The sequence below is a fragment of the Neopsephotus bourkii genome, unplaced genomic scaffold (assembly GCF_033783945.1).
Source record: "Neopsephotus bourkii isolate Nb327-2 ecotype Australia unplaced genomic scaffold, CSIRO-AGI_Nbou_v1 NB_1189, whole genome shotgun sequence".
Taxonomy (NCBI): Eukaryota; Metazoa; Chordata; class Aves; order Psittaciformes; family Psittacidae; genus Neopsephotus; species Neopsephotus bourkii.
This window is the reverse complement of record NW_026901674.1, coordinates 2083689-2099213: the sequence shown is the minus strand read 5'-3', so window position 1 is coordinate 2099213 and position 15525 is coordinate 2083689. Positions and strand designations below refer to the sequence as shown.

The 15525-nt window shown below is 47.5% G+C and overlaps 1 protein-coding gene across 1 annotated transcript; it reads left to right on the top strand.

Moving 5' to 3' along the window:
- Nucleotides 1–1171: 1171 nt before the first annotated feature.
- Nucleotides 1172–12596, top strand: LOC133218114 (deleted in malignant brain tumors 1 protein-like). Its single transcript, XM_061364248.1, has 12 exons — nucleotides 1172–1655; nucleotides 2860–3243; nucleotides 4841–5179; nucleotides 5613–5654; nucleotides 6081–6392; nucleotides 6591–6620; nucleotides 8000–8150; nucleotides 8596–8807; nucleotides 9048–9220; nucleotides 9718–10106; nucleotides 10845–11116; nucleotides 11762–12596. Exons 1-12 carry the CDS (start codon nucleotides 1172–1174, stop codon nucleotides 11920–11922), a joined length of 2949 nt encoding a protein of 982 aa, XP_061220232.1. The 3' UTR covers nucleotides 11923–12596.
- Nucleotides 12597–15525: the final 2929 nt, after the last annotated feature.

Sequence of the window (15525 nt, the reverse complement as noted above, 5' to 3'; positions counted from 1 at the left end):
TCCGGCTGGTGAACGGAAGGCACAGATGTGAAGGTCGCATTGAGGTCTATTACAGAAGACAGTGGGGGACAGTTTGCGATGATTTCTGGGACCATTCTGATGCCCAGGTTGTGTGCAGGCAGCTGGGATGCGGCGGGGTCATTGCGGCTCCAGGCAGTGCTTACTTTGGGCAAGGCTCAGGTGATATCCTCCTGGACAATGTGCAGTGCAACGGAGACGAGGCCTCCTTGTTTCTCTGTAAACATCTCGGATGGAGGATACACAACTGTGCCCACTATGAAGATGCTGGTGTTGTCTGTTCAGGTGCTGTCACGTTTTTTTTTCTAAATACTTTTGCTATAAATTGCACTCAATATACATGTATGGGCATGGGGGTATGGAGGCATTCTCCTCCTGAGATAACATTTCAATTGTTCGAGACATATGGTGGAAAGCTATACCAGATATACCAGATACGTGTCTAATCTTTCTTTCTACTTTATTTTGAAGAGCTTTCTGTCTGTAGAAAGGCACACTCCCTAGGAAAACTCTCAGGAAGCAGAGCCTGATCTTCCAACAGCCCTGTCTTTTCACTCTGCTCACCCGGAAGAGCCATTGTGGAACACATTTTTCTCACTACAGTAGTTTACAAACTGTGCTTGCTCACTGCATGCACAGCAATTAAAAATCCATGGATCAGATTTGCATTGCTACACACAGAACCTTAATTCTATCACAGCATAAAACCACCCAGCAGTGACAAAGAGAGCAAGGAAACATGTTAAAATTAGAGGCAAAGTTATATCTTCTGGAGAAGAAAAGGCTGTGTGGAGACCTCAGAGCAGCCTTCCAGTATCTGAAGGGGGCCTAGAGGGATGCTGGGGATGGAATCTTCATTAGGGACTGTAGTGATAGGACAAGGGGTAACGGGTTAAAACTTAAACAGATGAAGTTTAGTTTTGATATAAGGAGGAAGTTCTTTACTGTAAGGGTGGTGAGGCACTGGAATGGGCTGCCCAGGGAAGCTGTGAATGCTCCATCCCTGGTGGTGTTCAAGGCCAGGTTGAAGAGAGCCTTGGCAGTCTCCATAACGGAGGACACAGACACCACAGAACCAACGACCTTTCTAACAGATCTGCCCTCTCTATCAGATGTGGTCACCATAGTACCATCGACCTCTGCAGCTGAGACAATGTCCTTAGAGGAGATAGCCATCACAGAACCAGTGTCCTCCCCAGCAGAAACAACCACCACAGAACCAATGACGTCCATAGCAGACATGCTCACCACAGCGGAGACAACGTCCCTAGAAGAGACAAACGTCACACAACTGATGTCCTCCCCAGCAGAGAAGACCTCCCCAACCACCCCAGCATCATTCTCTGCTGCAGAGGAGATAACCACTGCAGACACGTCCTCCAAACTGGAGACAGAGATAGGAATACTACTGTCTGCCACAGTGGAGACAACGTCCCTAGAGGGGATAACCACTGCAGAACCAATGAGCTCCCTGGCAACGACATCCTCCTCAGCAACAATGGCCACCACAGCACTACTGACCTCCCCACTGGACACAACCATAGGAATGCAAGCAACCTCCATAGAGGAAATGTCCTCCACAGCAGAGGCTGCCACCACAGTCCCAATGGATACCACAGCACAGGACAGCACAACAGGTAACCCTGCCCCTCACTGATCTCCTTAGTGCCTCTGATTTCTCTGATCTGACTGCACTGGAGGGAGTCTCCCATCTCTGAGCAAACTTCATTCTTGCCACCCAAGTCCACAATGAGGATGGAAGCAGAGCATGGAGAAGAGGTGGTAAACTTGGGGGGGGGGGGCATGGTAAGGCAAGAGGACAAGTCCTCTGTAACCATTGCTGGTGAAGGAAACTATTCAGGAAGGGATTTTCTGTCACTGCAATGGGGGGATTGTGGCAGGGGATCATTCTGACTTAGCCCCTTCAGCTCCAGCACAGGTAGTACCATAGCTATTGCCTAGACATACTCTGGGATTTGGAATGTGAGTGGAAAAGATGCTGACTCAAACGTTTTGTAATACAAGTTAAACCTCAGTTGCCATATGGCTCCTGTCCAGGGAGCAAGTAGTTGTGTGAAACAGAGAAGTCATGATGGTCATTTCAATTGAATGAAAGACATGGTATGAAGTACCATAGGACAGGAGCTCCTTGATGTCAGGCTACTTCAGGGTGCATGACATGCACTGACAGGGCTTAGAGCCTTCTTCATTGACACCAAATTGATCTTTGCACCCACAGCCCCAGTTGCCAGCACAGAGAGACTACATTCAACAGGTAACTCATACCCACCACACACATCCATGGCCTTGCACCATGCATTCAGGCTCCCTGATGCAGGAGCCCATGTGGGGACAGCAGGATGCTGGGCTCATTCATTCACACCCTCTTCTTCCTTACAGCAGCACCTACAGCCTCTCCTAGCCAGCTGACAAACACAACAGGTAATAAGTGCTCACAGAGCTTATCCCCTTATCCCCAGCCTTGCAGGGACACAAGAGGAGAGGAGAAGGGACCTGCTGGCCAAAGCCTGACCAGTGCAAGGCTGCTGCTCCCCTCTCCATGGTGCATGAGGGGTCCCCCCTAGGGGATGGGCCACACTGAACATGTACAAATGGGTTTTATACACATGCCCCCGTACCTCAAGCGACTCTGTCCCCACACAGCTCCCACAGGCCCCCAGATGTCCCTATGCAGGGAGAATCTGCCTCCTGCACACCGGGGTCTTTGCTCAGTCACCGCCCTCCCCTGCTCCCTTCGGTCTGCACCACCCCATCCTATGGTCACTGTGCCCACATCAGCCGGGGAGGTGGGTGCAGCGTGTGCGGGGCCGGCAGGACCCTGACGCGGTGCCTTGTGCCGTGTCACAGGGCCCATCCTGCGCCTGTTGGGCGGGAGGCACGGCTGCGAGGGCCGCGTGGAGCTGTTCGACGGCAGCAGCTGGGGCACGGTGTGCGACGACCTGTGGGACCTGCGCGCTGCCCGGGTGGTGTGCGCTCAGCTGGGCTGCGGGGAACCCGTGGCTGCCCCGGGCAGCGCGCGCTTCGGGCCCGGCTCCGGCCGCATCTTCCTGGACGACGTGCAGTGCCGCGGGGACGAGCCCTCGCTCCAGATGTGCCGGCACAACGGCTGGGGCATGCACAACTGCCGGCACGCGGAGGACGCCGGCGTCGTCTGTGCAGGTTTGTGGGCAGCAAAGGCACTGGGGTTACCGCTGATCACAGTGGGTGGGTTTCGGTGCCTTCCCTTGGGAGCAGCCATGTCTGTGTACCTCAGTAGAGCCAGGGCACAGCAGTGAGGTCGGGGCCTTTTCCTGCCTGGTGCTGGAAGCACAGGTAGTGCTGGCACCCTGGGTTTGCACACTGAGAGCACAGCAGGATCTCCATGCTCACAGGTGTAGGTGGCTGGTGTGGTGGGAAGAGCAGGATGGGAGGATCATGGCACGGGGAGGATGGGGCAGCACTGGGGTCATGTCAGGATGGTGTCTGGTTGGGGGCATGGAAGAATAGTGCCTCATTTCCTCTTCCCCTGTTCAACCATGCCAAGTTCAAGGTCCTACACCTGGGTCGGAGCAATCCCAGGCACAGCTACAGGCTGGGCAGAGAAGAGATTCAGAGCAGCCCTGCAGAGAAGGACTTGGGGGTGCTGGTCGATGAGAAAATGAACATGAGCCGGCTTCAGTGTGTGCTTGCAGCCCAGAAAGCAACCGTATCCTGGGCTGCATCAAAAGGAGTGTGACCAGCAGGTAGAAGGAGGTGATCCTGCCCCTTTATTCTGCTCTCGTGAGACCTCACTTGGAGCATTGTGTGCAGTTCTGGTGTCCTCAACATAAAAAGGACATGGAACTGTTGGAACAAGTCCAGAGGAGGGCCACGAGAATGATCAGGGGACTGGAGCACCTCCCGTATGAAGATAGGCTGAGAAAGTTGGGGCTGTTCAGCCTGGAGAAGAGAAGGCTGCGTGGAGACCTCATAGCAGCCTTCCAGTATCTGAAGGGGGCCTATAGGGATGCTGAGGAGGGACTCTTCATTAGGGACTGTAGTGATAGGACAAGGGGTAATGGGTTAAAACTGAAACAGGGGAAGTTTAGATTGGATATAAGGAGGAAATTCTTTCCTGTTAGGGTGGTGAGGCACTGGAATGGGTTGCCCAGGGAGGTTGTGAATGCTCCATCCCTGGCAGAGTTCAAGGCCAGGTTGGACGAGGCCTTGGGTGATATGGTTTAGTGTGAGGTGTCCCTGCCCATGGCAGGGGGGTTGGAGCTTGATGATCTTAAGGTCCTTTCCAACCCTAACTATTCTATGATTCTATGATTGCATGTCCTTTTCCATTCATTGTCACAAGCCTGATGCCTTTTCATTCACACCCTCTTCTTCCTTACAGCAGCACCTACAGCCTCTCCTAGCCAGCTGACAAACACAACAGGTAATAAGCGCTCACAGAGCTTATCCCCTTATCCCCAGCCTTGCAGGGACACAAGAGGAGAGGAGAAGGGACCTGCTGGCCAAAGCCTGACCAGTGCAGGGCTGTTGCTCCCCTCTCCACGGTGCATGAGGGGTCCCCCCTAGGGGATGGGCCACACTGAACATGTACAAATGGGTTTTATACACATGCCCCCGTACCTCAAGCGACTCTGTCCCCACACAGCTCCCACAGGCCCCCAGATGTCCCTATGAAGGGGGAATCTGCCTCCTGCACACCGGGGTCTTTGCTCAGTCACCGCCCTCCGCTGCTCCCTTCGGTCTGCACCACCCCATCCTATGGTCACTGTGCCCACATCAGCCGGGGAGGTGGGTGCAGCGTGTGCGGGGCCGGCAGGACCCTGACGCGGTGCCTTGTGCCGTGTCACAGGGCCCATCCTGCGCCTGTTGGGCGGGAGGCACGGCTGCGAGGGCCGCGTGGAGCTGTTCGACGGCAGCAGCTGGGGCACGGTGTGCGACGACCTGTGGGACCTGCGCGCTGCCCGGGTGGTGTGCGCTCAGCTGGGCTGCGGGGAACCCGTGGCTGCCCCGGGCAGCGCGCGCTTCGGGCCCGGCTCCGGCCGCATCTTCCTGGACGACGTGCAGTGCCGCGGGGACGAGCCCTCGCTCCAGATGTGCCGGCACAACGGCTGGGGCATGCACAACTGCCGGCACGCGGAGGACGCCGGCGTCGTCTGTGCAGGTTTGTGGGCAGCAAAGGCACTGAGGTTACCGCTGATCACAGTGGGTGGGTTTCGGTGCCTTCCCTTGGGAGCAGCCATGTCTGTGTACCTCAGTAGAGCCAGGGCACAGCAGTGAGGTCGGGGTCTTTTCCTGCCTGGTGCTGGAAGCACAGGTAGTGCTGGCACCCTGGGTTTGCACACTGAGAGCACAGCAGGATCTCCATGCTCACAGGTGTAGGTGGCTGGTGTGGTGGGAAGAGCAGGATGACAGGATCATGGCATGGGGAGAATGGGGCAGTACTGGGGTCATGTCAGGATGTTGTCTGGATGGGGGCATGGCAGAATAGTGCCCCATTTCCTCTTCCCCCATTAGTGCTCCAGCATTGCATGTCCTTTTCCATTCACTGTCACAAGCCTAATGCCTTTTCATTCACACCCTCTTCTTCCTTGCAGCAGCACCTACAGCCTCTCCTAGCCAGCTGACAAACACAACAGGTAATAAGTGCTCACAGAGCTTATCCCCTTATCCCCAGCCTTGCAGGGACACAAGAGGAGAGGACAAGGGACCTGCTGGCCAAAGCCTGACCAGTGCAAGGCTGCTGTTCCCCTCTCCATGGTGCATGAGGGGTCCCCCCTAGGGGATGGGCCACACTGAACATGTACAAATGGGTTTTATACACATGCCCCCATGCCTCAAGTGACTCTGTCCCCACGCAGCTCCCACAGGCCCCCAGATGTCCCTATGCAGGGGGAATCTGCCTCCTGCACACTGGGGTCTTTGCTCAGTCACTGCCCTCCCCTGCTCCCTTCAGTCTGCACCACCCCATCCTATGGTCACTGTGCCCACATCAGCCGGGGAGGTGGGTGCTGCGTGTGTGGGGCCGGCAGGACCCTGACGCGGTGCCTTGTGCCGTGTCTCAGGGCCCATCCTGCGCCTGTTGGGCGGGAGGCACGGCTGCGAGGGCCGCGTGGAGCTGTTCGACGGCAGCAGCTGGGGCACGGTGTGCGACGACCTGTGGGACCTGCGCGCTGCCCGGGTGGTGTGCGCTCAGCTGGGCTGCGGGGAACCCGTGGCCGCCCCGGGAAGCGCGCGCTTCGGGCCCGGCTCCGGCCGCATCTTCCTGGACGACGTGCAGTGCCGCGGGGATGAGCCCTCGCTCCAGATGTGCCGGCACAACGGCTGGGGCATGCACAACTGCCGGCACGTGGAGGACGCCGGCGTTGTCTGTGCAGGTCTGTGGGCAGCAAAGGCACTGGGGTTACCATGGAGCTCATGGTCCTCTGTGCCCAGTCTTCTATGATGTCCCCATCCTCTCCTCACCCCGATCCCTGTCGTGGTACCCTGTGCCCTAAGCTGGGGCCACATCTGTGCTCTAGCAACTTTCTCCTGAGCTTTACGTCTCACCTGTGCCTCTTCTTCTATACCCACAGCTGCTGTGGCCACCCCGACACCTCCATCAGGTAATGCTCTTTGCCTCTTCTCTCCTTCTTTTGTTTCTGGGCTGCCTACCTTTTGGTTTTTGTTTTGCCTTTTAATTGATTTTTGTTTCTATGTAAATATCCCTTTAAACTTGCATGATAATTCTTATGAAAGCTGTGTTATCTTCTTGCATTTCAGTGATGTTTAATTTTCTGTTATGATGGTTGGCTGTAGGCAAGCCCTTTCTTCACTGGGATCTTCAGCTAGGTCAAAGCTTAAGGATGTGTGGTCTAAATCTCTCACATGCATTATTATTGGTAAGGTGGTGTTCAACTACTGCAATGTGTAACTTTTGGCTATTCTGCTTGCCTCAGCTGTCATGGTCATCAGCCTATTTTTGCCTTGACCATCCACAACAGGGAAAGTATGAATGCCTCATCCCTGGAAGTGTTCAAGGCCAGAGTGGACAGAGTCTTGGGTGACATGGTTTAGTGTGAGGTGTCCTTGCCCATGGCAGAGGGGTTGGAACTGGGTGATCTTAGGGTCCTTTCCAACCCTAACTATTCTATGACTCTATGATTCACAGTAGAAGACAATACAAAAGTGAAGGTGTCTGAGAGCCCACCCAGTCTGATCAGGAGAATGGGCAGTATCTAAGCACAGCTGATCCTCCCAAGCTTGGAATAGCCTGAAAATTCCAAAATCCTGAGCCATGGATTAGTGTGCTGTGCAGGAATATTGAATGGGGGTTGTTGTTCCCTTTATGTGTCACATCTTATAGGAATTATATTCATAGCATGTGCTCACTTTCTTATCAGGAAACTTTTAGGATTATCTGTGTATTTAACATAAGAATTGTATGTCATTCATCTGGCAAGATGATGAAAACTTTTTGCAGCTACACTTACAGTAGAAATAAGACATATTTAAAACTTGGCCCAGCAGCCTGGAATGCTTATTTCAGTCTGTGATAATAAAATTAGGTTTCCTAGAAGACTTGCAATCTATTCATTCTCTGAAGTCTTTAGGACTTGAGGAATTAGGGGAATAAAGAGAAGCAGGAAGGTAACTGAAGGGATTCTCCTTGTTCAGAAAGGTACTTCCATGTTGACTGCTGTGGTGACCCCCTGAATTAGACCTCAACTGCAGAAAGGAATGATGAGAGCAGAAAGCACCAAGGTGTTTCAAACCCCAGCCTGAAGAGAGTGGTCTGACACCATGGATGTGACAGGAAATTCCAAATCCAACATGAAAGTAAACCTAAAGGGGGAAAAACGTTTGTCTTGATTGAGTCTTACAGAGTATCACCTGCAGTTAGCAGGAGACCTGCTCTTCAGCAGCCATGGATGGAACGCATACACCTCAAGTACAACTTTGTAGAGGTTACTGTAAGTAAATTCTCTTCCATTTCTTTCTGCAGCACCTTATTTTTGTGGTGGCTCAATCTCAAATTCCTCTGGGATGCTGCAGACTCCCTTCTACCCTGGAAGTTATCCAAACAATGCTGACTGCGTGTGGGAAATACAAGTAGAGAACAATTTCCGTGTTGTGCTCACATTTAGAGATATTGAGTAAGTAAAACACTGATTCCCTGAGCAAATAACAGAGTCAAAATATACGTGAGAAGTTTGGAACCTATCTGAAACAGGAAACCTTCCAAATTTTAAAGATTCTTTCAGTAACATCCAGCACTTGAAAGGCTCCATCTCTGGCACTGTCCAAGGCAACGTTGGACTTTGAGCAATGTGGTCTAGTGTGAGGCATCCCTGCCCATGCCAGGGGGTTGAAATTAGATGATCTTAAAGTCCTTTCCAACCCAAGCTTCTCTATGACTATGATTTTATGACCAGAAGAAAATCTGGATTACTGTAGTATTTTCTGCTCACAATTTTCTGCTACATCTACATACAAAATGAATAAACCCTCAGCCATGAAAACCTTAAGTGCTGATTTTATAACATTGTAAATCTGAGTTTCTGAAACACTTTTGACAAGGTGCTGACATTTGTTTGCCAGGATGCAAAGTGGCAGATGCCAGTATGACTACATTGAAATCTACGACGGGCCTCTACATTCCTCCCCTCTTCTTGGAAGACTTTGCTCTGGTTCCTTTCCCACATACACATCCTCTTCAAACATGATGACCGTTCACTTTCACAGCGATTCTAGTGGCACCTTCAGAGGGTTTAAGGCTCACTACTCGTCCATTCCATCAGTTCACAACTCTAGTAAGTTGTTGGTTGGTGTTTATTAACATACAAGCCTAATTATTGCTTTTGTTTGCAAAATAAAGATTTGTGTGTATTTAAAGATGTTAGGAAAATTACATGATGTGTGTGAATATGATGGGTTGGTATGTGAACTGCCTCCCTTCTAAATGAAGAAATACACAACAATTGGTTCAATGACAACGTTTAAACATTAACAAATTCATAAGGTTACTAATATATGGTATCTTCTTCTACCAGCCCTTCAGTGTTTACCAGACTACATGCATGCAGTGGTTAGCACAGACTACCTCCAATCTCAGGGCTACTCAGCGGAGATGGTCTCTCTGAATGATGATCGTTGTAGACCAACAATCACATCACGTGAGGTTATATTCAACATTCCCTACAACGACTGTGGGACGACACGAGAGGTATGTGTTATCCTGAATTGCAGAACCCCGCACTGAAGAGAGTCATGAAGGGCACTTGTGGCCTACAGTATAAAGCGAACCAATGAGACACAGAGGATTTTAGTGTTTTAGGGAATCCCCATGCTTATTAGAAATGAGCTTCTAAGGAGGAAAGCATGAGGAGTTATATGAACTCTCCTTGATTTAAAGCAGATGTAGTCTTGTAAGTGCCACGCAGTTTTGGGATAATTGCACCACACGATTGATGTTTGGTACAGATGTTCAATGAGATGGTTCTGCCTTGGAGTTAACAGAAGTTTTCTCCGCTAATTTCTGTTCAATAGCTTACTTCAGCAAGTTTGTTTAGAATGTGTGAGCAGCAAAGTCCAATATCAACTTCTTGGTTTAAAGAGTTTAAGATAAATCTGCATTTTCAAACTTTGTGTTACTCTACCAAAGCTTAGAACATGTAACATGACAAAAATGCAATTCCTCATTTTAAATTTCATGTTAAACAGGAGAACAACGATACTATCAACTATTCCAACACCATCAAAGTTACTTCTTCTGGGTACATAATCAGGAGGAAAAAGAATATTAACTTACACATCAGTTGCAAAATGCTACAGAAAACATGGATGCAAATAATGTATGTTGCTGAGGACACTGTTGATATGAATGAAAATCAGTTTGGAAGATACACCATGAACATCACTTTCTATGACTCCTCATCATTCTTGCGGCAAGTGCACGACTCTCCGTACTACATTGACTTGAACCAAGATTTGTACCTTCAAGCTTATCTTCACAGCTCTGATCCAGATCTGATCCTGTTTGTGGACACATGTGTGGCATCACCTGATCCTTATGATTTTAACAGACTGGCCTATGATATAATCAGGAATGGGTAAGAGCTTTCGCAAGCTGTTAGAAGCATAGCTACAATACTCTTTCTGCATTTATTTAAAAGACTAGAGCCGATCTGAATTGGTATAGACCTCACTATCCACAGACAGTTAAGAGGGGCTCTTGAGTTTTTATTCTTACAGTATGAACCTGGAAATGAGACTTTACATTAAGACTTTACTAGTACTTCATTTCCCTTATTTCATCCTTGTCCTATATGCAAAATCCAAGTAGTGGGAGGTAGATGAGATAGTGAAAACTATCAGCAGGAATCTATCATCTTAGGCATGAAATATGTTACTAAAATCAGGTCAAGCATTAGAATAATTTTTTATGACTCATATAGCACAGGCATTAGTAAAAGTCTGTTCTTCCCTCTTCAGCACTTAGAATCATAGAATAGTTTGTGTTGGAAGGGACCTTAAACCTCATCCATTTCCAACCCCCCTGCCTTGGGCAGGGACACCTTCCAGTAGACCAGGTTGCTCAAGACCCTGTCCAACCTGGCCTAAATAGAATATTCTTCTCTTGGAAAGAAAGAGCTGCCAGTGCTCTGGCTTCTTCATAGGACTTAAGTCTCTATTTACAAGTCTATACAACACTATAAAAATTGAATCTTTGTCCCATTGTTTTCTTAGCACCTGGCGGTGATATAATTTTGTTTTAACCTATTGCATTTTTGCAGGACTACACACATGTATATACATGAAGCCTAATTCTCTTTTTCCTTTCTTTCTAGGTGTCCTAGAGATTCTTCCTATGCCACATACTACTCCCCCTACAGCCACTTTGCTCGGTTCAAGTTTAACGCCTTTGAATTCATCAGCCGGCATTCATTAGTGTACCTGCGGTGCGAGCTGGTGGTGTGCAGGCTGCGTGACTATTCCTCCCGCTGCTACCGGGGCTGTGTTAGAAGGGCCAAGAGAGAAGCAAGTTCTGCTGAGGAAAGAGTGAACGTGGTTGTCGGGCCGCTTCAGCTTCAAGGAGGGGGTGCTAAGAGTAGGAATATTGGTAAAGTCAAATAATTTCCTCTTCTTTTACTCTAAGCCTACTTGGGACTTCAAGAAAAGCCATAGCTTTTCTTACATCTGCCACTGAAATCTGATTTTGCCAACTTTACCGTAAAAAAGGGATTTTTTTTGGCTGAGCCAAATGTCCACAAATCTCTTCTTTCAATACATTGTAAGCCCCCTGTTCTGACCTGCATGTATAAAAGTATAACTGCTTTGGCTGTCCCAAAGGATAGGCAGCGTGTTCCCCATTTCCATAGACTCATAGAATGGTTAGTGTTGGAAGGGACCTTAACCATTCTATGATTCGATGAAACTGGATGCTATGAAAATGCCATGAATTTTTTTGGTGCTATAACTCCATTGAACTAATTAGCTCCAGTCTGCTGGAGCCAATGAACTAATGGCTAATATGATGCCCAGCTCAGCCTTGGGAACCATTTAATTCCCTTAGCTGTCTTCCTCTTGTCAAGTTTGCTTAGTTATGTTGTCATCCCTGTTAATGCAAAGCATGTTCAAATAGCTTAAAGCAGTGAAGTTAGCCTAATTCATGCTCTGTTCTGGGAGCCATCCTTTTTAATACATCAGTTCTCTGTGTCCTGATCTTTAATAAACTGAGATCTACCCCCTCTGCCTTCACTCTCAGGGCTGGACTCCTCTCTGCCTCCTCCCCAAGCGGTTGCTGCTGATAACCCCCTCGCACCTGTCGTTGCTGCTGTCGCTGTCCTCGCAGTTGTCGTTTTTGTTCTTGCTGGGTTTCTTGCAAGACCTGCACTGAAGAAACTGCTTTCACATGGGACAATGTAAGCTCAGAGGTCAGCATCATCCACTCAGTGACTACAAGGCAAATGTCACATATCATTAGCTGCTAAAATGCTTCACTGACCACAGTCACATTTGTACCGTTTGTAAGAAGCTGTGATATCTTTATCAACAATAAATCCTATCCTGTTATAGTGTTTTAGAATAACTTTGTAATCCGAACACTTCTTAAACGATTAAGAAATCATTACAACATTCATGTCACGAGTTGTTTGGTACAATCATCTTACCATTTTTGTCCTCTTTAGTTCCCTTCTTACATTCTTCTGAGACTATGTACCTAATGCCTAGAAATTTTATGAGCTGGAGAGACAATATGAATGAGATATAAATAACTATTTCAAGGTTTAGTATAGAGTAAAAGAAATAGGTCATGTCTGGAAAGGAAATGTAAAAATTGTTCTTATCATGGCATCTAGAATTGTGGCTATACAATACTCTAATTATTTTGAGCATTGCTCTTGATGTTAAATTTCTCAATGAAAAAGTAAGAGGTCTGTGCTTATTTGTAAAACACGGAGATTTCCAAGCTGAAGTAATCTGTTACATGAACAGCTTAATTTGAAATCAAAGGAAGGAATGTTTACAAAGCAATAATTGTATTTTGTCTTTCAAATGAATGTGGCTGTGATTAAAATACAGATGGATGTTTCACTCTTTTGAAGAGTGTGGTCTGTTGGATTAAAAATGCGCTGAGCGGTGGACTGAGGCCCTGCTTCTGAAATACTACATAGGGAATTCCTAAGTAGCTTCATGTAGGCTTCAAAAGGAATGATATAATCCTTTTTCTTTCTGTACGTGCAAATTTACAGAAGATATCTGGCCTAGGAGGACTTTCGACTCAGAAACGCCTTCTCTTTTGGTTTCGATTGTTTTCTCATGTGTGTCACTCACAAAGCAAAATGATCCACATTCTTCAGGGGACTCGTAAGGACCTGTCAATCTGCATTTCCTCCACCACTGTGTTCCCTCCAAAGCAGGTGGCTGACTGAGTCCCTGAGCATACTCACCCATCCAAGCAGGTCCCTCATCCAGTGCTGTTCCCACTGCATCACCAAAGGTGAGGACTTCAGGAAACATGACAGGAGCTTCCCTACATGCCAGTGAGGACTAATCGTCCTTTATAACCAGTGTATTTCTCTGTGTTATTGGAGAGGAAGCTTTCCCTCCAGTATTGGGCTTTCTGCCCATCAGTTGCATTTTGAAACACCTCTATGTACTGCTGTGAAGAGGTGTGAGGTACCTCTGGTTTGAGTGTTGGGCACACCTCTGTGTGTGTGGCTATAACAAGGCATTTTCATGGAGCTAAACTGTAAAGGATAAGTAGAAAATCAAATAAGACCTAGCAGCAAAGATAAAGCAAACATCCAAACCTAACAGGGAAGATTTTGAAAGACTCCTTGGTTCCTCATTGATGATAGATGTATTGGCACAGCTGAGAAACAATAGAGAACAGGAATCATCCTGTCCTGAGAGGTCTAGAAAAAGTTCCCCAACCATTTTAGTGTAACTACAATTGCTCTTTTCTCTCCTGCCATTTCTGTTATCTCCTTGACACACCTTCTGCTCCTGAGATCCCTGCTATAGCTCTAGTCTCCTTCTCCCTCCACATGTCAACATTTGTGCCCATGAACATCACAGCCTGTTTCCTACAGAGCTGCTAGGTCTCTGCTACTGCCTCCATCCTCTGTGCCAGCCACCCCCGTGCCTCTTCCTGATCAGCCATGGGCACTGCTGCTCAAAAGCACATCAGCTGAAACTTCCCTCTGCACCCTCAGCCCCAAAACTTCCCAACTGATATTTTCCTAACCTGCCTATGCAATCTCTTATGCTTGACAAGACCCAGGATTGAAAATAGCGTCACTGTTGAAAAGGCTTTTCACAAGTTCTGTTCTCAGTTTTCACTGCTGCTGGTAGATCCTGTTAGCTCTTGCACTGTCCCTCCTAGCCACAGGGAGGAATTTCCTCCCCTTTCTCTTTAGATGCATTTTACCTAGCTGAAGATTGATGGGTTTTTTTCTTTAAGTTTTCACTTCTGTAGACTAAATAAAACCAAACTCTAAAGATTCTGAGCTGTTAATCGTCTTTTGTTTGCAATATTTAAGGCTGAATCATACCATCTGATCTAAAGGCTTGTCAAATCAACTGTAAGCCTTCCCACATTGGCATACATCCTAAATCAGGCAAACCCCTAATTCTCATCCAAGAGATCGAATCTCAGCCAGGAGACATTTCAGGTCTCGCCAGCATGTTATTTAAATGTTAAAAGACATTTCTTATCTGCATTTCAGAAGAAAGAGTTTTTTTCAATTTTTAATACTTATTTACTTTTACTTATTTAGTTTCTTCTTTTTCCTATGGTTATATGCTTGGCGAGGGATTTGGCTTCTCAGGACTTACCCAGCCTTTCAGACTGTGTTGTGCACATTCATAAATCAGGCTGAAATATGCTGGAAATGCAAACAGCCAAATTCCACAGAAACATTGACCATTGGTGCATGAAAACATGAAAAGCAAGATCTGGGATTTTTGCCTTTCAAGTCCTAGTTGAAAATACAGAGAATTAAAGCCAAAAATGTAAACTAAAATTGTTTATTTGGCCCTCTGGTTTGTTTTTCTTTCTTTATTCATTTTGTGTGCATCAGTGTTATGCCAATCACACAGTGAAGTGTGGTGCCTGCAAATATAAGAGGTCAAGAACCAGGAGCACATGGAGGCCACTGCCTTTGCTCTTTTTAAATGAGCTTTTTGAAGGCTCCAGTTAGGCTTGTTGTTATCACCTCTCCACCCTCAGAGGAGACACACCAACCACCACTTGGGAGGTTTTTGCTCTGAATAACTGCCTGACTTTTGCATTAAGTTATTTAATTTACTCTTATTGTGACCATTACTACTCAACTATGTACTATGTGCTTGTTTGCTCAGTGGTATGCAGCCAACCAACAATTCCAGCACCAACTAAACATGTTAGCAACAGCAGGCTAAAATCCCTTATAAGTGTCAACCTATGCAGTGTGACATATGTTGGGAGAGGATAATGACTGAATTACAATATGGTCATGATTTTGTTTGGGATAGAGTTAATTTGCTGCCTAGCAGCTGGTACAGTGCTGTGGTTTGGATTTAGGATGAAAATAATGCTGATTGATAACGCACTGATGTTTTAGTTGTTGCTGAGCAGTGCTTACACTTAATCAAGGACTTTTCAGCTTCACTGGCCTGCATTGAGTAGGCTGGGGGGACATAAAAGCTGGGAGGAGACACAGCCAGGACCTGACTCCAACTGATGCATGGGATATCCAGCACCAGATGGTGTCATGGTCAGGATTTGAACTAGGGGAAAGCTGGGCACAGGAACTTGCTTGGGAACTGGCTGGGCATTGGTCTATTAGTGGTGAGCAATTGCATTATGCATCACTTGATTTGTGTATTTGTATTCTATTATTATTATTATCATTATTTACCCTTCCTCTTCTGTGCTATTAAACTGTTTTTATGTCAACCCATTATTTTGCTGGTTTTTACCCAGTTCTCTCCCCATCCCTCTGTAATGAGGGAGGTAGAGCGAGTGGCTGTGTGCTATTTAAC